This window comes from Eublepharis macularius, chromosome 4 (assembly GCF_028583425.1).
Source record: "Eublepharis macularius isolate TG4126 chromosome 4, MPM_Emac_v1.0, whole genome shotgun sequence".
Lineage (NCBI taxonomy): Eukaryota > Metazoa > Chordata > Lepidosauria > Squamata > Eublepharidae > Eublepharis > Eublepharis macularius.
The window spans coordinates 38,837,996-38,864,287 of record NC_072793.1 but is presented as its reverse complement, the minus strand read 5'-3'; the positions used below and the strand labels follow the sequence as shown (position 1 = coordinate 38,864,287).

General features: G+C 41.5%; 1 protein-coding gene across 3 annotated transcripts in view; it reads left to right on the top strand.

Moving 5' to 3' along the window:
• Positions 1 to 26,292, top strand: part of B3GNTL1 (UDP-GlcNAc:betaGal beta-1,3-N-acetylglucosaminyltransferase like 1) — a 302,350-nt gene that overhangs the window by 180,952 nt on the left and 95,106 nt on the right. For all 3 annotated transcript variants that reach the window (XR_008596943.1, XM_054978791.1, XM_054978790.1), the window contains exons 7-8: positions 8,118 to 8,213; positions 18,513 to 18,637. Coding sequence is in view for 2 of the 3 variants with exons in the window: in XM_054978791.1 (XP_054834766.1) it covers positions 8,118 to 8,213; positions 18,513 to 18,637 (221 nt within the window). In the remaining variant the exon portion in view is untranslated. The remainder of the gene's footprint in view (positions 1 to 8,117; positions 8,214 to 18,512; positions 18,638 to 26,292) is intronic.

Below are 26,292 nucleotides of genomic sequence, written 5' to 3'. Positions count from 1 at the left end.
AACTTGTCTGAGTGACTTCCTAACATGCAATTTGCACAATTTATCTAGGTCCAGCAGTGGCTACCAGACAATTAGATGCCATAGAACTTGTACATAGTCACATGCCATAGTCACTGTACAACTTGTCCAACTTGGCCTGGCCCAGCAGTGGCCACCACACAACTCAGAGGCAAACTACACGAGACGCCCTACATACGTTCTTCACCTGTCAGGTCCACAAGGTTCTCTGGGAGGGGTAGTCTTACAAAGAACAGCAACTCAATGAGATTCTATCAGGGTCTGACTGTTTCTTGTGTGTTCAAACCAAAGAGACTCCATTTTAATCCTGTCAGTATTCTGAGTGCTTCTTTTGCAGGTAGCAAGCAGTTCAGTAGCAGCTATCTTAGAGAAGAGGAATGTTATGACTACCTTTCCAGCCTTGGGAAACTTTCACTTTCTCAGCCTCAAGCCGTTTGTTTTGAGAACTGTGGGGGGAGGATGGGGCCTGCAGGAATATGCTATTCTGTACCTTAACCTTTGCCTGTCATTCGTAACAATACTCATGTACCAGCCAAGATATTGCATCTTGGATAGTGGACTATAATGGTTGTTTATATTCAGTAAAGTCTTTTGAAACCAATGGACTCATGTCTAATTGCAAGAGATAGTCTGGATTGCAACTTTTAGTAAGCCACTGTCTGACATTTTCTTCTCCAGGGCGTCTCTCTCTTTCAAAAAGCTATTTGGCTTGGGTTTTCCTCTGGGATGGGGGGGTGGTGTAACAGGAGGCAGGAAAAAAAGCCGAGGCTTTTTGCAAGAAATAGAGAGAAAATCACTCCCATTGCGATTCTCACTTGGTTATGATTGTCTACCTAGCCACTTCTTCTCTCTTCCGATCCATTTCCCCTCCCATCCCCTTTCCTCTTTTATTTAATGTTAAGTCCATCACAGGATCGATGAATCGCTGTTTTGAAAGCACGGAGTGGAAGTTCCATTGTTATTATTTTTGCAGAATGTTTATGCAAGTGAAATTGACTGGCCTTCGTCAATTTCACTTCTTAGCTAAGCATTGGACACCAGTTAATTTCACCCCTTGTTCGAAGGTGAAATTGATGAAGGTTGGACGACTTCACTTGCACAGGGCTCTCTGCAAAAAAGAATAAAAAGGGAACATCCCCTTGGTGCCTTCAAACGAGCGATTAATCGAGTAGCTGATCTTTGTAAGACTACACTTCCCAGGGAACCTTGCAGGACCTGAAAAGTGCCTGCATATATTGTGTATTTTCCCTCTCACCTGAGTGACTTGTTACCATACAGCTTTTGCACCTTTGCTGGCTTTTTCTCAGGGAGAGGCTGCCAGTGGGCGAGAAGAAGGGGCAGCTGAAAGCCAGGGTGGTGTACTGTTTAGAATGTCAGACTAGGATCTGGGAGACCCAGGTTTGAATCCCCACTCTGCCATGGAAGTAAGGTTGCCCTCATCCTCCCAGCAGAAGAGGAGGGACACGACACTCACCTTTTTCTTCCTGTTTGGGCCTATTTGGGGCTCAAATTGGCCTGTCACGAAGCCCAGGAACGCTCTTAGCCCTTGCGTGATGATGACACTCTCAGGAGTGATGTCATGCCACCCTGGGAGTGCACCCAGGAGGCCTGTTTCCCTGCCTCCCCCCTGCCAGCCAGTTTAGTGGTTGTGGGGGTTGAAGAATGGGAGTGGGGGATCCTCTACTCCCAACAGGGAACCTGGAAACCCTATAGGGAAATTTTCTGGATGACCTTGGGCCAGTCCTTCTCACTCAGCCTAACTTACCTCACAAGTTTGTTGTGAAGAGAAAATGGAGGGGAGAAAAACGACAGTAACCTGCTATGGTTCCCCACTGGGGAAAATGGTGGGGTATAAATGAAGTAAATAAATAATAAACTGAAGACTGGTGGCAGATAAAAGGTAGGTTAGAGGGTGGGAAGGTGAAAAGGAAGCAGAGGGAGGATATGAGACCTGGTAGAGGAATGAAAAGATGAATAGTGTGGGGAAGAGCTCCAAATCCTGGAGAGTTTCCCACTAGGGCTGTCAGTCTACCTGGTGGGAGTGAGGACCTCTGCCCCCTGCCACCACTCACCTGGCCAATGGGGAGGAAAGCCCTGGAGAACAGTCCCAGGAGGCAAGAAACCTCCTGGGACAGTGTGCAGTGGGCATATTCCTCATGGAGGAGATGACATCACTTCCAAAAATGATGTCATTGTGTCTGCTGGGAGCACACAGACACTTTACGTGCGCAAGAGAAGATCACCGAAGTAAGTGCCAGTTCTCCACTACCACAAGGAACTTTAGGGGACCTGGCAACCCTATTTCCCACTTATTAGATGTAAAAACTGAGCCATCATATAATATTGATTTGTTTTTTTTTAAGTATTAGGCTCTAAAAGAAACAGATATAATCAGTCTGTCAACCAAATGTGATGTAATTCCTCTTAATAATATGATGCATTTTACAATCTGTGCATTTTGCTATGAATTGTAGTATCTTTTGTTGAAAATAGCTTGACTATAATTTAAAGATTTTGAGAAATTAAGCATTTTACCCTATTATTTGACTCAATGATAGGTTATCACTCAACGTTTAAATATATCCTGTTTTAGACGCAGTGGAACAAAATATTTTTGAGTGTTTTATTGCCTCATATTGAAGTGACATGCTGCTTTATTACCTTCTGGATGCAATATGTATTTTTAATGTGAAGGTTTATTGCACTTCTCAAAAACTATGAGATAGCACCATAAAATTAATCTACATTTTGAGAGAGAGAGAGAGAGAGAGAGAGAGAGCATTGCACATTATAGCACTTCTATTTCAGTGTTAACATCCCACAAATCATCAGTATATCTAATTTTCAACATGGCCCCATCTGTGGATACCTAAATCCAGAGACTGCAACCATGTTGCAGATGAGACCGATCCTTCTGCAAGCCTGAGAAATGCACCATTGTTAAGAAAAATCTGAAATCTCAAAAAGTATATACATTGCGAGATTAACTCCCCCCAATTGATAAAAGCAGTGCCTGTAGTTTTAAGAAACAAATGCATTCCGTGACCGTATTAGGCAACCACAATAGTATTGCCGGTGTTGAAGCCTTGGCTCACAGTGGCCATAGGCCAGTCATATACTTTCAACCTTTCCTACCTCACATGGTTTGCTTCGGTTCCCTGTTGAGGAGGAAGGTGGGGTATATATGAAGTAAATAATAAATATAGCTGAAAATGGGAGTGGGGTCAGATAAAAGGTTGTTTAGCTGATTGGTAGTAAGGGGAGAAAGAAACAGGGAAAATGTGGATATGGGGCTGCCAGAAGAAGAGAAAGGGGAAATCATGTGTGAGGAGGGGGGTACAGGGGAAATTGAAGTGCTCCTTTCAAGTCCTTTCAGGCTTCTTGCTGTGCAACAGGGCCTGACCAATCAGCTGGCACCACACAACTGCTCTGGACTTTTCCCAGGGGATGGCTGCCAGGTGAGGGAATGAGGGAAGTTGGGGGGGGGGGTAACATAACTGGCAGGGGGGTGGGAAGGAGAGAAGGAAGCAGGAAAAGGATGCCCCATAAGTCATTGCAGGTCCACACTTGTAAAATAATAATTTCTTAAAATACCAAACAACAGCATTCTTGTCTATCTCAGAAATATTTTAGAATTTTGTCTTAATCGAGCTATAAATCAGTTCATGGATGTTGTGTGAAGTAAAATGTTACTGTGACATTGGCATCAGTGTCTGTGTGTGCTGTAAAATAATCCTCTGAAGAGAGGGGAAATACTTTGTGGAGCCTTGTTTTAAAAGTTGTAATTACAATTTTTATTGCTATTATTTTATCAGCCATAGCTTCATCTTAATATAGTTTTTGTCTAGGACAGATTTATGGATGATGATGGGTTGTTGGAGGGTTGGGGGTCTGTCCCTCTACACTCCCCCCCCCCCAATCCAGTCTGAAATAGTGTTCTGAGGAAATTAAAAGTTTGCACTTCTTGCTAAAACAGTATGATACTGCTGCTGTGCTGAGATTTTTTTCCATGGACCAACATGGCTGCTTACAACTTTTTGTCTGGTAGGCAATGGCTCTCCATGTTATCAGGAAGAGAGAGATATTTCTCAGTGTCTGCTATATGTAGGCTTGCCAGGTGCCGCTTTTCTGTATCTCTGTCCACCGATCACCAGCTGATCGGCGGAAGTAGATAGGCCAGTGAGATGTATGTGTGTGCGCCCATTTGTCCCTGGATGATGATGGCACTTCTGGTGCAATCTGGAAATGACAGTGTTGTGTCGATTCTTTAACAAGTGCCAAAAACATAGCGTAGACCTGTAGACTGAGATAACATTGTTCTTTAGGAAGTTCCCTGCCCGTCTACATTCTCTTCAAACTATGTGAATGCAAGAGTGGCCCACCAGACTGTCCTTCCAGGTTACTGCCTTCATTATGCAAGAGTGTCTACATTTGCCTGTGGAAGGCAATTAGGAGTTAAGGAGCAGGGAACCTGCAAGTCCTTGCAGAGGGCATTTCATCCCCCCCCCCCCATATTTCCTCCTTCTCTTTCCTGAAAGCTGGCATAACTTCTCCCCTTTTCCTGCTCCTTTTTTCATCACTTTAATCTGTTATGGGGCGGTGGGGTAAGATCTCAGATTTTTTTGCAAATTTAAGGTTTTTCTCAGGATGGTAGAAAGATCTGCCTTGTCTGTCTATGGCCCCAATCTCTGAAGTATCCACGGGTTTTGCCATCTCGAGAATTAAACATGGTGATCCTGGCAGCCTTTGCCATGCCAGTAACCTCTTAGTGAATTTTGTTGTCTTATATCCATTAGCATCAAATCCATTTCTGTTTGAAACATACCTACAAACTTCAGGCTAGGGGCTTGGCTTCTCCAACATGCCCCGAACATATTTTCTCATCCTTTCCCCCTGCTTTTGTTCTATGCTGAACTGACTGAAGAATTTAGGGAAACTCAAAAGTTTGCTTGCTATTTTATGATATTTTGGTTGGTCCTGGTAAAAACGGTATTGCACTATGGTTGTTCAGGAATTTTTTTGTGAATGAACACTCCTCCGATCATCTTTGTCTACAAGGAGTTATTTTTACCGTGGATACAGATATATTTTCATTAACAAATGAAGAGGGTTGCACTGTTGTTTTCTGTGGCTTTTTTGTCTACTTCAGCAGTTGGTACACGTTATTGTTTGTGTAGTAAACAGGGTGCAGTATCCTCCTCTAGCCTCTTGTCATCAAGACAAGTCTGCAAACTTGCTAGACTTTTGTCTTCTACTAATGGAAAAACATAGATTTACTTTAGATAATCCGGATATTCTGGTTTATTTCAACACTAGATTTGAGACACATTTGTTTAAAACAGAAAAGGGTGATTATAAACAGTACCTGGCTTTGTTGGTATTACTCACCAAAGCTGTCATCGTTCAAAAATATACAAATTAAGAGTCACATTAATTTTAATTTCCCCAGACTTTAGTTTTATTCAAATATATTCTTACCAGTGAAAGGCTACAGCAGAGTGTTCATGTATATGAAAACACACACACACACACACACACCCTTCCTTCCTTCCTTCCTTCCTTCCTTCCTTCCTTCCATCCTTCCTAGAACAGAATTAAATCTTCCAGATTCTTTCTGCTGCAGGCTGTTGCAGGGACCTAACTTTGTTCAAATACTTTTCACTCGATTTGTCAATAAATGGTTGTTTTCAGTTTGTTGCTTATTTTGGTATATGCCAAATTTGAGACCTATCACTCAACTTATATGATCGTTGCTCCTCCTGGCTGCTTAAATTGGCCAGGGTGGGCTGGCGGACTGGGTCCAGGAGGTATTAAATGCCTTCCTGAGAGAGGGGGTGATCACACCTGTCTTGAAGTGGGCTGTGGTGCATCCACTCTTAAAGAAACCTACTCCGAACCCAGGAAAGTTGAATAACTATTGTTCATTCTCAAATGTACCGTTCTTGGACAAGATGATTGAATGAGTGGTGGTTGGGCAAGTTCAGGACTTCCTGAATGAAGCGGATTGTTTGGATCCATTGCAATCTGTTTTCAGGCCTGGTCATGAGACTGAAATAGCCTTGGTTGCCCTGGTGGTTAGCCTGCACCAGGAAATGGATGGTGGAATGTGACCCTGTTAATTCTCCTGGACCTCTCGGCAGCTTTTGATACATGGCCTCCTGTTGGATAAATAGGTGGCCGCTGTGGCCAGGGGTGCCTTTCACCAGCTTTTGTTGGTGAGGTAGCTGCAACCCTGCCTTGGCGGGAAAGCTGTTGCCATTGTGGTACATGCCCTGGTAAGATAAATATTTGATTACTGCAATGCATTCTACATGGGGATGCCCTTGAAAACTGTTTGAGAATTACAGTTGGTATGGAATGCTGCAGCTGAAATGTTGACCAGAGAGGGTCGTAGGGACCATATCACTCCAGTCTTGTTCCATCTACGCTAGCTCCCAATTTGCTTCTAGGCTCAATTCAAGGTGTTTTAATGCTCTATATAGCTTGGGCCCTGTATACCCGAAGGACTGTCTACTTCCATATGAAACTACCTGTCTGCTCCAGTTTTTTTCCTGCTTCGCACAGCATCATGGTGAATCCCTGTATCTCCCAGGATTTCCCTGTCTTCTCCTCCATCTTTCTTAAACTTGCTTTGCTCCAAAGATTTGGAAGTTTTTATAAAAATATTGTTATATCAATATACCTTTTGTTACAATAATAATATTCTATTTATATACTGCTCTTCAGGACAACTTAACACCCACTCCGAGTGGTTTACAAAGTATGTTATTATTATCCCCACAACTATCACCCTGTGACGTGGATGGGGCTAAGAGAGCTCCAAGGCACCCAGCTGGCTTCAAGTGGAAGAGTGGGGAATCAAATGCGATTCTCCAGATTAGAGTCCTGTCGCTTTTGACCAAACTGGCTCTCAGTTTGTGTAAACAGGTTTTCTGAATTCTCTGCTTTTATTTTTTAAAAGCCTCTAGCCCCTTTCCTTCACAGAGATATAAGAGGAAAGGCGTATACTCAGAACAGAAGGGACTAGATAATTACTTTTTTAATAATATGAAATCGTGGAATTCACAGAACTGTTAGACTTATTGTTACAGTTGTATATCAGTATAACAGTAGTATCAATATAACAATATTCTATTGAAGATTTACACATTTAAACATTTCAAAAGTCCTGGTGGCTCAGGTCCCAACCTGATATAAAGGTCCAAAAGGGCACAGATCACCTCCATCAGGGTAGTCAAGGCGGTTTCAATCCTGTAACCATATTGGAAAAGTTCAAAACAATCCGCTTCATCCAGAAATAACTGAAATTGATTTACATTCTTGGTAATGTAAATCATGATTAAATAGCCGTGTCTGATGGCTGCTTCATAAATTATACTAAAATAAAGATCTGTGTAGGAAACGCAAATGAATATGCAGAATATTTAATTTGATCCAGTGCTTCTGTACAAAGAATCAGTCCACAAAAGACAATAGTAATGGCTTCCTCTTCCTGCTGTGGTAACTTGTACCACAACGTACCCCACTGCTGAGGATTTGGGAAGTCTCTGAAATAGGATACCATGCAGTACGGTGATGAAGAGCTGAAGTAAAAAAGTGGTGAACATGGCAGGAATTGCCCTCCCCCCCTCTTGGGGTGGAGCAAGCTCCCACAGAGTGCAGGAGAGAGAGAGATTCTGATTCCTGCCTTATTTCCCTTCATGCTCCCTCAGCTTATTTCCTGGAAGATCATGTGAGCAGTCTGTTTTGAGTACAAGACACTGTTCTAGGAAAAGGAAGCCAATAAAATTGCTTTTGGGACCTGCCTGGTCCTTATTCTCATGGCAGTAAAACTTCAAAATCACACACTATGCACTAATTCACAATCACTAATCTCTGTATTTTTTAAGTAAATATTTATTTATTTAACAATCCAATGACCCAGTGGTCTTTGACAAAAAATATCTGTTTTAATAAATGGTATATGATTATAATGTATAAAGTACCCTGAGTATTTACAAAAAAAAAAAAAAGAATGTCCTATTGGTTCATGAAGTAATATTTGTTAAGGATTGTGCTTCTTCGATAGTTAATGTTTGTTTTTTGTTGTATCACTTTAGGTTTTTACTTCCCATGGACCAACAGTAATTATGCCAACTTGGTTCTGCTCCCGGGAATGGTTTTGCCATGTGGGAAGATTTGATGAAGGAGGAAAGGTGAGTGCTATAGATATACATAACTGCAACTGGAATGGGCATAAAGAGGCAGCATCTGGTAAGATGCAAGGCAAAATCCCAAGTATATTTCCCCCGAGCAGAAACATCCCATTTGCACCCCCACTATAAGCCAAACCAGACAAGACACCTGATACATAAAGGACATCCGTTGTTTTCCCACAAGGTTCCACGGGAAGTGTAGTGAGAAAGAACCTCTGCCAGGGAGAAGAGGGAGAGAATCCCTCTTCTCCCTGGCAGAAGTTCTTTCTCTAGGCATCTCGTTTTGTCTGCTCAGCTCCCTCTCATTGCCTCCAGCTCCACTTACCTCCCTAAAGCCAGTGGTGAGAGGGAGCCCATTGCTCCAGTGGCGGTCAGAAGGAGCTGGCAGTGGCAGTATGCTCCTTGTCCGTCTTGCAGCCGACAGCGTACTCAGCTTCCTCTGGCTGCAGAGTGCTTTTAGGGGAGCAAGGGGAGTGCAGTGGCAGCTGTGAGGGGGAGCCGAGCTCACCCGTGGCGGTCAAATGGAGCTGGCATTGGCAATCAGGTCCCTATTGCCGCCACCAGCACGCTCAGCTCCCACTGGCCGTGGAGTGCTTTTAGGAGAGCAAGGGGAGTTGGCAGTGGCAAGAGGGACCCAAGCAAACTAGACGAGATGCCTAGAGAAAGAACTTCTTCTAGGAAGAAAAGGGATTCTCTCCCTCTTCTCCCTGGCAGAGGTTCTTTCTCACTACACTTCCCGTGGAACCTTGTGGGAAACAACATGTATCCTCCACGCGTCGGGCATCTTATCTGTTTGGCTCTATGTCTCAATAATATTGTATATAGTAGCTATGTCAGTAATACTGTTAGTGGTAAGACTCCCAAACAAATGTGTAGATGAGCATATGACACTATTCAATGGGTTGTTGGTATATAACAATATTAGTGCAGCACTTACATTGCATGTTATGTTAACATTTTTGTCAGTACACAGAAATCACTATTGCGCCTCCTAGCAACTCAGTACAAAATAATAGTAGATTTAAAATGATATGGCATTGTTTTAAAGTGTTTGCACAGCATTAGACTTTAAATCCGTTATATATGGAGGTAGAGGTAGAAGGATAGATAGATACACAGACAGAGACAGATGCCACTGAGTAGTGTCAGGTGCTCAGGATCACCTGTCATATTAAGTACCACCCTGCAGATGAAGCTGACGGTGCTGGGGTGATTCTGTTATTTGAATCTGGGGTGGGAAACTGGGAACGGGAGGTGTTTGTTCCTGTTGTACTCTCTCCCAAGCTTGGGAGCCTGCTTGACCTTGAGCAGTCCATGAATCACACAGCCTGTTTTCCTGTCTGTAGAGTTAGAGGACTGTTAGGAGAAAAGGAGAGGGAAATTAGCAGTAGCCTTGGGGAACCTATATTTGCTTGATACTTGTCTGTAGCCGCCAGTCCTAGCAAGGATGGCATAAGTATATGATACTGGCATCTTACCAATAAAGAACTTTTTACTCATGAAGTGAAGTCTCTTGAGCAAGCAATGTGGGACACAGCTCTTAATAATAATTGTGTTTATATACTGCTTTGCTAGACAGATTAGTGCAAATCAGTGTAATTATCCAGCTGGGGAGCTGGGGCTGAGAGAAGTGACTTACCCAAAGCCACCTGTTGAGCTCAAGGTAGTAGTAGGATTCAAACTAGCAGAATACTAATTCACAGCCAGACACTTAACCACTATGCTACAGCAGCTCTTAGCTGACTAGTGGGAATGTTAGCATGATGCTTGCACTGCTTATACTGTGGTGTAGTTCTTGAGGAGTTGGACTCTGCCCACTCTGCCAGAAAACTGATTGGGTGTCTTTCAGCCAATCACTCAGTCTCTCTCAGCTTGACGTACTTCACAGGGTTGTCAAGAGTACAAATGAGGTATGTGTGGTGGGGGGATGAATCATATATTACTGCCCTGATCTCCTTGGAGGAAGGGTGCGCTAAAAATATCTAGGATCTGAAGAGTTCCCATTAGTATTCAGCTGATACTGCAGAATTCGGCAGTAGTAGCTGAATTGCAATGTGTTGGATCTTTTGGACAATTTATGAAGTCATATTTTTCTGCACATTTAAGTCTCTTGAGTTTGCCAGAGTACTCTGTGGGTGGTCTGGTTTTGCTGCGTTCATGATTAACATAGGGGCCAGTCACTTTACTATTAGACATAGTGATGATTAACCATGATTATATAAATATTGGATTCTACCTGGGTAATTAGTGCTAGTATTCCCTTCACCAGTAAACTGAGACAGGAGGAACATTCACCACAGTTACCAGTGCCTGCTCCTCAGAAAGTATTTCACCTCTCTAGGGTACAGGTATTCTGTATGGTACTCTCACAGCAAGACATGACCTACCCTAGGTAATTTTGGGAGGAATACTTCACCAAAAGAGAGAAGGCACCATAATAATAAGAAAGGGGGAACTGGTCCAAATTACCATCTGCCATGTTAAATAATGATTTCCCTTTCCCCTTTAGTATCTGAGTAATGTACAGGTGTCACATTGCTGCCAATAAGTACTTAAACAGACTAAAATATCTGCATTCCAGTATTTCCATGTACTAAACAATCTCCATAGCAGCAACCTGCTTTTCTCATTTGTGGCTAAATGTGTACACCTGCTGCTCAAATGCTGGAATAAAAGGAAGACACCAGAGACATTAATTAAAAGCCTTATTACATAATACACTTAAAATACACAATTGGAACCATTTACATACCTCTTTGATAGCAAAAGCTAAGGACCCCACTATATTTTGCTTTGTGTGTGTGTGTGTGTGTAAGCTTCTAGTCTGTTTTTCTACTTTAAACATACTGAAACCATTTAACCATTAAAATCACTAAAAAAAACCCAGCCTATGCAGAATAGAAGTTGAATGGTGTGCATTTCACTCGGAATATGAAAGTTGTTAACCTAGATGCCACGTTAATCTGAGTTGGTGAGAAAGATCCAGTTATAGGACTACCACAGAAAATGTTTGCTCTTGATAGCCACTTATCTTCAGAAGGCAGCAGCACTTGGGAGGCAAGTGCCTCTGACAAAGATAACTAACAGGTTGGGTTCCCGTGGTAGTAAGCAGTTTTTAAGATATCCCAGTCTTCCTTTGTGGGTGAGTATTTGGGGTTCACATGTGCCTTTAATTATTTCCTTTGGATCTTGATTGTCGTTTCATGCTGAGCTTTAGAGAGGATCTGAGTATTTCTAAGATCCAGTGTAATTTAGGGGGTAAGCTCACCTCCTTCAGCTGTTCATAGGACAGGTGGTAGAATGTCCACCCCCCCCCTTTTCTCTGAGCCTCAGAGAAGCAAGTTGTTTGAAAATATTAATAACTTGGTAGTTTCTGAGGCTGTGCACGAGATTAATGAATTCATCTGCCCTTCTCCTGAAGCTGCAGAATGGCAGAGGAAACCCTGGTCTTCAGAAAGTGGTGATGGCATCTCGATGCCTTTCTATATTTTCTAATATTAGTGTGCAGTCTAGAAGAATTCCCATCCCAGCCCTTTTCCGCATTCAAAAGAAGGGCAAAGGATTTTTGCCATAATAAACCCAAAACTATGTTCATGGTGAGCACATTTCTGAGCTCCTACCATCATTGTGGAGGTAAACAAAACTGTATAGAAATAAGGGGGATTTGTATAATGCATTAATCACATAATTAAAGACTACTGTGAACCCAGAATAGTCCCCCACAAAAGAGGCTGCCTGTTGTACTTCTGCTCTGTTCTGGCATCTTTCTATTAGCCTCCATCCTATGCACAATTACCACAGTCCAGCCCCTTTCAAATCAGTGGGATTAGACTAGTAACTCTGTATACAGTTTCACAGTTAGGCACTCTTTCAGAGTTGCGGCAGAATGAACCGTCCTCACAAGAGGCTGCCCCTCGTGTGTTCGCATGGATTGTTGTTCAGCACTTGACTCCTTTCAATCAAGTGGCATGCCCAGATCAGACTTATGTGGAAAATATGGGCTAATATGAGGTGAGATCCTCAGGGCGGGTAATTCCTGTGCACTCTAAACAGAGTCAGTGTGGTGCAGTGGTTAGAGTGCTAGACTAGTATCTGTGAGACACGAATTCAAACTCCTACTTGGCCATGAAGCTCACTGGTGACTTGAGCCAAACCAAGCCTTTTTGTGTAATCTATCTCACTGATTTGTTGCAAAGATAAAACAGAGGTAGGAAAACCTATGAATGCCATCCTGAGTTATTTGGAGGAATTGTGGGGGGAATCTAATAGATGAAGTGTAATATTTTCAGGTGTAAGAGTGAAAGGTGCCTCTTTTATTTCAGAAAGCTTGTCAGACATTGAAGAATCATTGGCTTTAATATGTGCTCTCTCTTCCTAGTATTCACCAAATGTGTAATATGCACTGCCGTGTCATTGGTTCATGCTATCACTTAGTATTTCCAGACCAGGGGTTTAGACTAAATTATTCCACTCATACAAGGCACTTCTGTCAGTGGAATAGAACATTCCTCCCCCCCCCCCCCCGACTGCAGCCTACTGTTCTCCCCTAAATGCTGCTCCTAGGGGAACGGGAACCCTCAGAAACAGCACGAGAAGCAAACTGGGAGTCTGCAGTAAGAAGAGGGAATTGATGGGAAACACTCCATCCTTCCACTTAGCAGAAAATTTAGTCTGAATCCAACGCCAGTACTGTTAGACCCATCCATTTCCAAATACATTCAGGAAAGACTTGTTGATTAATCTCACATAGAAGATTGCAATGGATGGTGCTAGTTCACACATCTTGCAGATGAAGTGGTTTTGTCCTTATTTTTGTATTGTCTTCCCTATACCCCATGACATGGAATCTAGGAAGATAAATAGATGGTGCTAAGAAGAAGGACCTGTGTTGGGAAGGATAACTAGAATAACTTAGGTTAGAACAGGAATGTTCCCACTCTTTTCTAGGAGAGGGTCTTTTAAAACCTTTAGAATGGAAAACTACATCCAGCTTTGCTTTTTTAGAAGCTGAATTAAAATATAGTGAGATTGTCAAATCATTTGTCAAGGTGCTCTGGGGAAAAATCAAGACAAAACACAGACTCTGATATTCTTGGCACATCGTGGGTAAAAATGAACAGACATCGGTACTTGAGAAGTGTCCAAGAAAGAGAGTGCTGTAGCCAATGATGAATTAGACCTATAAACACTTTTAAAACAAGCCTTTTAGCAATATATCTTCTAGTATGTTACTAAGCATACCAAGGTAGCCACCCCAATCCCATCTCTGCCTTTTCCATCCCTTCCATGTTTAATTAGATCACTCTTTTTGCTGGTGCTGCTCCCATACATCTGTTTCAGAAGAGTAATCCTTTAACTTTATTTCCCAAACAATAGAGCAATTATAACTTCATCACAGATTTCCTGTTTTAGAATTGGGTCAAAATGATTTAAAGGCCTATCAGGACATACCATAGGGTTCAGTCATATAGCTAGCAAGAAGCTTAACAGGATTTGTGTAATTCTGGGAAAAACTCTTTTAAAATGATCTAAACATCAGATTAATGCTTTGGAGTCTAACAAGACCTTAAACGTATCTCTGGTGACCACTTTGGAAGAAAAATATGATTTGAAATACCTATGAAGCTAAACCGTGCCACAAACCTACGCCTGCGAAAAATTAGTAGCCATTGTGAGAGTTTTATGCTGTCTTGTGTAGTCCTGATTTGTATAGAGGTAGAACAGGTAGCTACAAATGTCAACTGTGATTCAGTGACTGGATGATAGATATATGAAGCTGTTATGAAGGCCTTCATGATCAAGCCCCTGGTCAGAGTCCAACAGTGATTCACCAATGATAATGGCAGCCAGTTATTCAAAGAGGCCTGATCTTGCTTATAGTCACTTAAACTTCCCATTCATGGAATTTTGCTTCAGTGTGAGCTAATCTTTAGTTTTAGTCCTTAAGTCTCCTTCGTTGCATGTTGTTATGATTTTCCAGAATCTAGCTCTCTGTAAACATTTTTGAAAATTCATAGTGTTGAAATTTGAGTTGTTTTTTGCATCTTAACAGTCTGATCCCATTCATATTTACCTGGGGGCAAATCTCTCAGATAAGTGCAGATAAGGCTAGAGCTTCAGTATGAACTTACACTTCATAATATGAATCCCTTGAAATTTTCTTGTTATATGCAATCTTAGAGTGTGTAGTGCTGTAAATCAGTATTTTCTTGTACCTTTCCTTTTTTGTCATATCCATAAGAAGTCAAGAAGAGTCTGTTTGCACATGCCCAGGTATCCATCTGTTTGTTTGTAAGCCAGTTTAAATAAGCTGGGCAAGCGTGAATGCATGATGTTCAAACATTTCTTACTATAAAAGGACCTGCCAGAACAGAAAGAAATGTGGTTTCTGTCTTCAGCTGCAGCCAACACAATTTTTTCTAGGTACTTGATCAAATCAAGCCTGAATTCTCCCTAGAAGCTCAAATGTCAAAACTGAAGCTATCGTACTTTGGTTCTCTGGAAAAGTCAATAATGCTAGGAAAAGTGGAAGGCAGTAGGAAAAGAGGAAGACCCAAAATGAAATGGCTTTACTCAATAAAAGAAGCCAGTTTGCAGGATATGAGCAGTCTGTTAATGAGAGGGCATTTTGGAGGTATGTCATTCATAGGATTGCCATAGGTCAGAGGCGTCTTGATGGCACATAATACACAGACGCTTATTAACATTTAATGGGTTAAAATATTTTAGATGTTTAGGCACTATCAGCAGAAATGTAGGAATTTTTCCAGCTCTGCCTTCTACAGTGCATTTTATTACTCTTTTTCTTACTCCATTATATCCATCAGAGAAGTGAGCCTGGAAATCATGATTCTACATATGCTGAGGTCTTGTGACTTCAAAGCTGAGCAAGTCTCTGTCTTTATCGTGTATCATATACAGAAATTGTGTGGACGTTTTTTCTTTGACACTATGTGCAGCTATCAAGACAAACCTTTAATAGTTACTTGTAGGCTTATTTTTGTTGGAATTGACAATAGCTATGAAATAGGTAAAAGCTCTTATACTACAGCCACAGTAGAGCCTTGGGAGAACTGATATTTATATAACCTACAAATATCAAAGGTATAAGCTCATCTGTTTTGTAATCCTTCACCAATGCAATGAGTGTCAACCAAATTCAATTTGGCAGGCTCTTATTGGCAATGCAGGTATTATTACAGTCTGACTAGCTGTGCAGTCCCAAAGAGAGTTACACCTTTGCTGCAACTCTGTTTAGCATTACACTGTAGGCCTCCAGCAGTTGAAAACTTTTTCTCAATGTGCAATTCATGATAAAACCACTTCTGTTATCCTAAAGTCAGTGGAAATGTACGGCTAGTAATAATTGTTTATGCACCAGCCTTTAAATAATGTTTAGCTTTTATAGTGTTCAGATTACTTCACGTACATTGACGGTTTTCACACGACTGTAAATGCCTCTGGAAAATTGCGCAAAACTCACTGCACGATGGTGTCTTCATAGCGCGATTCCTCGTTTAATGATGTGATGACGTCAGAAATCACGCCATTAAATGGGAAATTGTGCTATGAAGATGCCATCATGCCGTGAGTTTTATGGGATTTTCCGGAGGTTTTAGGCATGTGAAAAAGGCCGTTATCTCAAGTAATTCTTAAAACAGCCCTATAAGGCTGGGCTGACCACACTGTTTTAATCTCCACACTGCAGGTAGGTGATGAGGCAGAGCTAAGTCACCTAGGCCATTTCCACACATGTTGAATAATGCAATGTACCACTTCCTTTGGAAGTGGGTTTTTTGTTTCACACATGAAAACCCAGTTCCAAATGATCGCTGAAGAGCATTGAACGTGCATTATCCAATGTGTGTGGAAGCAAGCGAGCTTCCGGCTGGCATGAGATCTGAACTAGGTACTTGTTGGACTCACATTACTTTACATCAGCTCTCAGTACATCGTCATCATATCTTTGGTGCCTGATCTAAAGAAAACACATTTATTCCTTCTGTATTTTCCCATGTGCACATTGCTTTCTACATGTTTTATCCTGTTTTCTGTTCTCTGCTAAATCCATATGGATTCCTTACTAAACTCAGCTCAACAACAGAAGTGTGCCACCTCTGGGTTGGGAAATCCCTGGAGATTTGGGGAGTAGAGCCTAGGGAGGGTGGGATTTGGGGAGGGGAGAGACCTCAGCAGGATATAATGCCATAGAGTCCACCCTCCAAAGCAGCCATTTTCTTCAGGTGAACTGATCCCTGTTGTCGAGATCAGTTGTAATTCTGGGCGATCTCCAGCCCCGACCTGGAAGTTGACAACCGTAGAGCTAGGCACCACTGCTCTTTCAAATCCATCCCCCCTTCTTATGTTAAAGCAGTCCTTTAGCTATTTTTGGTGTGATTATTCAGACATAATTTACACTTTGAAAATCTGTTGGTGCTGAAATTAGCTGTTGAGTATTTATACTGTAGCATTCTTAATTATGAAATTGTTACTTCAAAGAATAATAATAAAAATTCCTAAGCATTGAGTGCACTATAATAGCAAGGTGAAATCTTCAAATAGGCATGTGTGACCCTGGGTAGCAGGCTGCATGGTAATTAGAACCATGTGGCCAACTTGACTTAGCTTGGAGCGTGACATGAGGAACAGAAGCAGGTTTAAATTTCACTATTGACATAGAGCAACACTACAGAGTTGGGCACAGGGGAGAGATAAATCTAGATGGATGGTAGGCTGAAAGAATTTTGGTTTCCTTTTTCTGGTGCTTATGTTTTCTTTCATTCTCCCACTGCACAGATCCTTTACCTGATAAGTTTTTAAAACACACCTATTAATACGAATTATAACTCCCCCCCCCATGTTAAATATTTGTCTTTAACCTTAGAATATTGGAATGACTAACAGGGAACAATAAAATCTTCTGGTGGTGATGGGTCTCAGCATCCCAAAGATAGCTTACGCAGTCATGGAGAATCAGTTTTCAACAAATTCAGCAAGAAATCTGCTTTCAGTTTGTGTCTTTCTATTCTCCAGCTTCTAAAGGTACTGCGCCCCAACTACTGCTGTTCAGCTTACTTGTGTAGTTCTAGAAATGAAAGGCCCAATTGGTAAAACAGGAGAAAGATGTGTAAGGGCAGGTTTATTTAACAGGCAACCTAAAGAAAATTGGGTAAAAGGACAATGAGTTTTAATTATTCTAGTATTTGTATTTTCTGCAGATGTAAAATAGCTTCTAATAAACGACCTGCCTCTGCCCACCTCGGTAGCATGTGTTTAGATTACCTGGCCTATGCTTTTGTCTCGTGAGTCATTTTAAATATGATGCTACCATGCTTGAACAAATATCTCCTGCTGTGTAACTCATTTATTTATATAGCACCATCATATGACATCTTGGTAACAGAGAAGAGGATGAGAAACAAACAATATTTTGAGACCTTGTGATGATTATATGGGTTGTTTTATATTCTCTCGTGACTACAGTGTTGGTAAATTGAAACAGATGTTCAGTCATCACGATTAGTTGCATGAAATAATGGCATAGGATTTTAGAAGTGGATTTTTAAACTGTTGTAGAGCCTGATGTGCAGAAAAATAATATTGGGGCATGTCACTTGATTGCTTCAGTAGGTACAATCTTGGAAATTTGAAAAGTATTGATTTTTTCTTATTAGAAATCCTATTTCATGGTATTATATAGTAATGTTGTACTTTACAAAGCATTCCTGTCTTGAAATCTATGTTATTTGTGGCTATACTTGCGTATATCCTATATTGCTTAGAAATATTGTAGAAGCAACTAGAAATATGTAAAATAAACCATCCGTAGGAGTTAGGGGTGTGAATCAATGTATAAATATTTTATAGACATGTGCAAAAGTGCAAGCTTCTTCATCTCCGTCCCTTCCTGTAGTAATGTAGCCATACCCCCATTTTCAAATCAGCTATATATTTTCCATAGGAAATGTCTCCCAATACTCATTATCAAAAAGAGTCCAGTAGCACCTTTAAGACTAACCAACTTTATTGTAGCATAAGCTTTCGAGAATCACAGTTCTCTTCGTCAGATGCATCTGACAAAGAGAACTGTGGTTCTCGAAAGCTTATGCTACAATAAAGTTGGTTAGTCTTAAAGGTGCTACTGGACTCTTTTTGATTTTGCTACTACAGACTAACACGGCTAACTCCTCTGCATCTAATACTCATTATGTAGCTTTATGCATAAATGTCAGTGGCTTTTAGGTGCCTATGAACACAGAAGTTTAACTTTTGAACTAAACAAAATATGATCTATTCTAGGGCACCCCAGAAGATCTGCTTTACTTTTATGAACATCTCCGAAAAGGTGGTGAAGTCTTTCGAGTTAACCAGTGCCTTCTTCTGTATCGTTACCATCCACAGGCAACAACTCATTCCGTTTTAGAGTAAGAGATGTTTTATTATCAAGTTGCTTGGGGGATTGATGATGTTAGTTGCTAAACAATTGCTTTACAAAGACTATATACGTTGGATATTTATTTGGACTACATTCATAATCTGCTTTTAGATATGGGTGATTTGAGGATTATGACATTCAGATTATCAGTATATCTAATGTGCAATGTGACCCCATCTGTGGATACTTAAATATGGGGATTGGAGTCATGGACAGACAAGACAGAGAAAAGCCTCATGTTTGCAGAAAAATCTGATATCTAAAAAAAAAACATAGGCAGGTAACTCCCAAAATGATAGAAGCAGTACCTGTGGCTTTAAGGAAAGAATGCCCTTGGTGCCCATTGGTTGGGAACCACAATAGTATTGTCAGCATTGAAGCCTTGGTTTCTGTCAGAAAAAGTGGGGGGAGACCCTTTCCAGGGCAGATTTGGCCTTTGAGGAAGGACTTCTTGGCTAGGCCTGGCTACTTACTACTGATAATCATCAGCTACCCTAAAAATGGCTGTGTGATGTAGTGGCTAGAATTTCAGACTAGGATCTGGGAGACCCAAATTTGAATCCCTACTTTGCTGTAGTAGCTCCCCAGGTGACTTTGGGCTAATGTCACACTTTCAGCCTAACCTACCTTACCATGTGAAGATAAAATGGAGGAAAGTGAAATGATGTAACCTACTTTGGATCCCCATTGAGGAGCAAAGTAGGATATAAATGAAGATTGTGTGTCATGTGCCATTAAGTTGCTTCCAACTTATGGCAACTCTTATCAATTAATGACCTCCAATATATCCTGTTATTAATAGCCTTGCTCAGGTCTTGCAAACTGAATGCTATGCCGTCCTTTACTGACTCAATCCATCTCATGTTGAGTCTTTGCACTTTTCCTACTACTTTCAACTTTTCCTAGATTTTTTGTCTTTTCCAGTGAGTTTTATGCTCATGATGTAACCAAAGTACAATAGCTTAAGTTTCATCATTTTAGCTTCTAGGAAGAATTAAGGCTTGATTTGATCTACAACCCACCTATTTGTCTTTTTGGCATTCTATAGTATCTTTAAAACTCCCCCAACAACACATTTCAAATGAATTGTTTTTCTTCATGACAGCTTTCTTCACATCTGGACATGATAATGGAGAATACCATAGTATGTATTATTTCCAGCAGCACTTCCTTATGCTTAAGAATCTTTTCTAGTTTCTTCATGACTGTCCTTCCAAGTCTCAGTCTTTTTTCTGATTTCTTGGTTGCAATTTCTCTTTTGGTTGATGATTGAGCCAAGGAACAGAAAATCTTGTAACAATTTCAATTTATTACCTTGTCAGCCTTAAAACTGTGTAATTCCTCAGTAGACATCACTTTTGTCTTTTTGATGTTCATCTGTAATCCTGCTTTGGCACTTTCTCCTTCAACCTTCATCAGTAGTCATTTCAAGTCTTCATGGTTTTCTGCCTTTAACATGATGTCATCTGCATCTTTCAAATTGTTAATGTTCCTTCCACCAATTTTTAACCCACCTTCATCTAACACAGATTTCCATATGGTATATTCTAAAGTAAATAAATAATAAATATAACTGATGATGGGGGACTGATAAAAGATTGGTTGGTTGGTAGGTGGGAAAGAGAGAAGAAAACTAGCGAGAAGGAAACAAGGAACATTGAGGATATGGAGGCTGCCAGGAGCCAGGGGGAGAGAAACTGTGTGGGGAGGAGGATACAGGAGAAAGCAAGTTGCTCCCCACAAGCCCTTGGAGGTTCCCACCATACAACTGGTCCTGGTTTTGTGGTCCCCCACTTGTTTTATTTTATTTCTATAACCCCTATGAGCTAAACTACAAGAGACAAATTCCACGAGGACACTCATGTGAAGGGAGTCTCAATGTTAGCCGGGAAGCTGAGTTTTAAAAGACAGATGGGAAGGCTTTGTCAATTTCCTCTCTCAACAGAGCCAGCAAAGATAGCTCCTCAGAGGGTTTGTATTGTCCAAGGCTTTCCTCAGAGGGTTTGTTTATTTCCTCTTCACCTCTGGAAGGCTCTGTCAGTTTCACCTCCTGTTCTGGGATGGCTTTGTATAGAGGGGAAATTGACAGAACCTTCCGATCTGTCTTTTAAAACTTGGCTTCCCAGCTAACATTGTGACTCCCTTCATATGAACATCCTCGTGTAATTTGTCTCTTGTAGTTTAGCTCTATGACAAAGTGTCATGGTACATCTATTTCCTCTGTAACTAGGGGAAGTTCCATCTCCTCCCATACTATTTAGCCCATCCATTAAGAACTGCCTCTGAAGCCTTGCTCTCTGTGTAACTAAAGACAGGGAATTCGACACTTCACCTCTGGAAAGCCCTCCCCATTGAGGCTTGCCTGGAAGCTATTTTACTTTCTTTTAGGCACTAGGACAAAACATATTTTTGCTGGCTGGTGATGGGGGATTGTCAAATTACAATCAAACAGAGAGCAAAAGAGATGGTTTTTTAAAAAAAAAAACTCACTTCTTGTTGTGGAGCATTGGAAACAATAAACAATTCTGTAAAAAAATTAGAACAGCACTTTCTTTTTATTATTAGTTGAATGGAGTGATGTATTTGACAGTTTGATCAGTTTATTAGAATTTTTCCAACCATTGCTTATGATGTGCCAAACTTTCTGGAAGCAACACTGCTTGTTGCTGTGGGAAAACATATTCTTGGAAGAGAGTTTGTTCTGATTTAACAGCAAGCTGTTGCTGATTCCAGCTTGCAAGGTTGTGTGGCACAACCCCCCTTAAATTACAACATGTTCTGGAATGTGGAAGTGCCATAAAGCAGTTTCAGATGGGCTGGTTGGACAGTTAGGAAGATTCCATCTTGTTCTCTCTTAAAAGAGAGGATTTGATTTCTTCTGAGATGATGTCAGTAGGGCACTCTGAAAGTTGGGAGGAAAGCACCTCCTCCTGGTGAAAGTCAAGAGCTCAGGACTGTTGAAATGGCCAGGCAGTGAAGTTCCTGACAGCTGTTGCAGGGAATTATCCTTCCAGTATTGCTCTTCAAGATTTTCATTTTGTCTCCCTGTCTTTTGTTTGTAGAGCTAGGGTTTCCTGCATTGGAGTATTAAAGGCTTGTAGTAAAGTCAAAGCCTACACGGTGGTGCCAACATTACAAGAAGGCATTTAGCCCTGAGGGGATTGTAAAGAAGCTCCTGACACATCCATTGTGCTTGCTAATGGGGTGTCCCACCTTAGCGCTCAAGACATTTGGTAACTCGCTTCTTGCCCTTCTTCCTTCAGAAGCTGCCTCTTCCCCACCCCCCCTTTCCCTTTCGTGTGCCCCAGTTGTGTGAGCACTGTGTGGAGGAGTGATAATGGGTCCACAGCAGCTGTGTCCCTTCCTCCTTCAAGGCTTATAGCTCAGGATGTATAGAGAAAAAATGGCAAGCAGTTTTCCTGATAAGGGTGACAGGGCTTTTTTTCAAAAGCGTGATGAAAATTACATGTTAAACTGTGAAGAGGGAAGGAATCAGAGATCACTTTTGGCTGGAGAGAGACCAAAATAAGGTTAATAAGCCCCCTTCCCACCTATAAGAAAGGCCCATCTCTCAATCCGGCAAGAGATTCTGTTTGCCCCTGTGAAGGAACAGACTTGCAGGCCCCCGTCCTTTGTGTCCCTGGGAGGTCAGAAAACTCTTGCGGCCATCCTGAATCTGCAATGCCACCTCCTTCCCTTATTCTGTACCACAATCAAACTGAGCAGAGCCACCATCAATGAATCAAAGTGTATCTCCCGCTGAGCAGATCTGCACATCCAGTACTCTACACCTGCATTGCCATTTTAGAGGCTCTGGCTTGTTGCTGCATCTCTCACCTTCGCTCCTACAAGCTAGCACAGGAGCAATCGATTTCACTTTTCTGATTTTGACCTGTCACGCTGAAGGGATTTGCAACCTTACCTGCAGTCTCCCTCTTTGTGTACCAACTCACAAACAGAATTTAGTTCCCATGGTTGAATTCTTGGTGTGAATTCTAGGATGGAGGGCATTTAGGATTAAGGAAGTACGGCTACTTTAGTAGTGTCAGTATGGAATACCTATGGGTTTGCTTTGATGCACACACTTAGGGTCAAACTTAAACAAGATAATTTTTCATAAGCTGGATCTGGATTCCCTGGCCTGACTTTCAGACCATCAACTATACAGATCAGGACCACTGCATGAGGTGGAAAGGGGCTTCAGCATTCCATCTCGTGTGGTTTTTCCAACCCAGAAGAGCCTAGGGGACCCTATTTGCCTTATTGGAGGCTGTGAATTAAGTGATAGACAAATCGTATCCCCTGGAGCTGTTTCAGACCAGGAGAATCACTTCATACTGTATAGTATGATAAACTTTGTTGACAACTTTTGAGTTTTCATAGATTATTATTATTTACTGCGTGCTACTCAACCCTAACCTGGATAGCCCAGGTGAGCCCGACCTCATCAGATCTCAGAATCTAAGCAGAGATGGCCTTGGTTAGTAATTGGATGGGGGACCTCCAACGAAGACCAGGGTTGCAGAGGCAGGCAATGACAAACCACCTCTGTTAGTCTCTTGCCATGAAAACCCCACTGGGGTCACCATAAATTAACTATGACTTGAGGGCACTCTCCACAACCATACTCAACTAAAAAGTGTGAACCAGATAAAAATGAGGAAAGGTGGAGCAGGAGATCAATCAGGAAAGGTTAGGCATGTAGTTAACTATGGACACAATTTGAAATAACGTATTTGCTTTATACATGGGCAAAGGATGGATGGCAGGGATTCAAGATGAGGCAACAGTGCCTTGCCTTAGGGACCAGAAATCTCGACTCTGTACTACTGCAGGTTGTCCATTTATCTTGACACCACAGATTTTCCAATTTAAATTATGTTGTCTTGTGGATAATTAGGATGCCATTCTGACTTTTTTCTGAAGTAGTAATTTATAAAACATTTCAAAGTATCATACAAACATATAGAAATGTCTTAATATACAAGGTTGAATAGGAAGCTATCAGTATAGACATGTAATTTGTTTGAAAGTACAGTTGAGACAATGCATATGCTTTTTAATATCTGTAGCTTAGTGCCAGCATGAGAGAAATCTTCATGAAGCTAAAGAACACAGTTTGTTTAAAGAAAGGTGTGTCAGCTAATCTTTTCAGCAAAGGTAGCAATCACTCTAAATCTTCAGTGTACCGATCACAGTTTGTCAGAGCCCACATACCCTGCAGGCAGAAACTAAGTAGTGTTCACCTAATTTTGCAACTCTCTTACAGAAAAAAAAGTAACTTCACGTTTGATTGGCTAATGGGAGTTGGGTCTATACATTTTGGTGACATTTGAAAGTAGGAATTAATTATTGCTTTATTTTTTTTCCCTGGGTAATTCCCACGATTAATTTACCTTACAGAATAGATTACTGGAAGGCAAGAGGATTCTGTGAAGAAGGAAATAGTCTCACTCCCAGCGTCTTCTGCGCTGGAGGCATGGGAATATGTTATTAAGTGGTTTGTTCTGGGTGATGACAGAATCTAAATAATGTGGAATACATATCTAATAGGGACAACTTAATGATAATGCCCTTTATCAGCCTGTTTACAGATGCTTTTATTTTGTCACCTAAAGATGTGGAAAATGTACTTGCAGATTTGGAATTCCAGGAAGAAGTTCAGTGTAAGCTACAATGCATTTAAACATTTAAAACAGAAAACAAAATTAAAAATAGGCATTAAATCCCTATAATGGGGATTAAATGAATGAATCTTCTTTTCAGATAAAGTCCATTTGGGGCTAAATTATCCAACAGGCTGGGGCAACTGAAGCACATCAGGTATCTGATGGAGGGAACGCTTATACACTGGAAAATATTATTGGTCATACGGTACTACTGGACTCAAAACTTGCTCATCTTCTGCAGATCAATATGGCAACCCACCTGAAACTAACATCAGTGACTGTAATTCCAGATGGGTAGCTGTGTTAATACATTGCTGCAAAATAAAAAGGTCTTAAAGTCTGACAAAATTTATTTCAGTACAACTTCTGTGAGTGAGAACTCTCTTCATCAGATGCATCGAAAAACTTCAGCCTAGTGGATGTACACTTCACTCCATCTGATGAAATAAATTCTGACTCAAAGAAGCTTATGATGGAGTAAATGCTGTGAGTGTTCAAGGTGCCGCTGGACTCCTGTTTAACGGTAGTGATAGTTTACAGTCCAAAAGTAACTTAAGTTGGATCGTTCATAAATCCTCTTTGCTTTTCTAACCCTGCAGTTGTTTGAATCTAGGCTCTCCATTAACCCTGGAAAATTAAACTTATTTTAAACCGTCCTTCATATAAAGAAACTGTGTAGTTGTTTCTAGTTTGAATTCACATTTTTGTTTACAGTTATCTGGAGAGTTTATAGAAAGCATCTTTATCGATTTCCAGCTTTCCAACTGTAGCAGTTTCTACCCTCAGAAAGCTACTCTGTAGGACTGTGGGACCTTCAACTCATGCAGTGCAGGAGCCTGCATTGGAAATGGCCAGAAATGCCCTTCACTCTTCTTCGAAAAATTGCGAGGAAGGGGGTTGTTGTTGTGATCCCCTTGCTACTGCACTGTTCCCAAGGGACCCTGACACTCAAGAATATCTTTTCAGGAGTCTCAGGGGGTGCAGCAGGGCAGACAGGAAGAAGAAGTAAAGATCCTTCTGTGAAAACCTTTCAATTTGCCATCATTTGAATTCAATTATTAAAAGTAAAGGGCTTGAATTTGGTGGAGTTCCACAAACAGTGTGTGCCTGCCATTTCTCTTCCATTGCAGATCTCCAACTCCCTCTCATGTTTTCCGGGGAAGAGGGGTCCCTTGCCCTCAGGAGCAGCATTTCAGAGGACATTTGGAGCTACAGTGGAAGGGACAGATGAAAACCCCCCTTAGTCCTTTCCATTTCCTGATTCCTTCCCTCTTTCCCACTCTTCAGCCAAACCTACCTTTATCTGCCATCCTGTCTTCAGCTTTCCCTCCTTACCTCCCTTGGCAGTCTCTCCTTGGAAGAACTCTGTGTGGCTCCTCCAGCCCAACTGTGTGGTGCCAGCTGCTGGCTTGGGCCAGTTGCATGGTGAGAAACCCGCAAAGACTTGAATGGGGCACCTCACTTCCCCCTGTACTCCATGCCCACACTATTTCCTATTTCACTCCTGGCAGCTTGCATATCCCCACTTTTTCCTGTTTCCTTCTCTCCTTCCCAACCATTCAGCAAACATTCTTTTATCTGCCTTCCCATCTTCAGCTACATTTATTAATTATTTACTTTATTTATACCCTGCCTTTCTGCACAGTGAGGGCACAAAACAGCTTTCTCTTCTCCAATTTATCCTCACAAAAACCCTGTGTGTAAGGTTGCCAGGTCCCTATGCCCTCCTAGTGTGTGTCGGGGGGAATCTGGCACTTACCTCATATCTGTTGTGTGCTCCATGTTCTTCATGCACATGCTCCGGTGCTTGTACAATGGCATCACTTCTGGAAGTGACATCATCCATCAGCAGCGAGAGCACTCCAAAATCGGGCCCAAACAAAGTGCATGAGCACTCTTGTGGCCAGTGTGACGGCATCACTTCCAGAAGTGATGTTGTTGTGCCTTCCGGGAGTGCATGCTCTGCAGGTTCTCA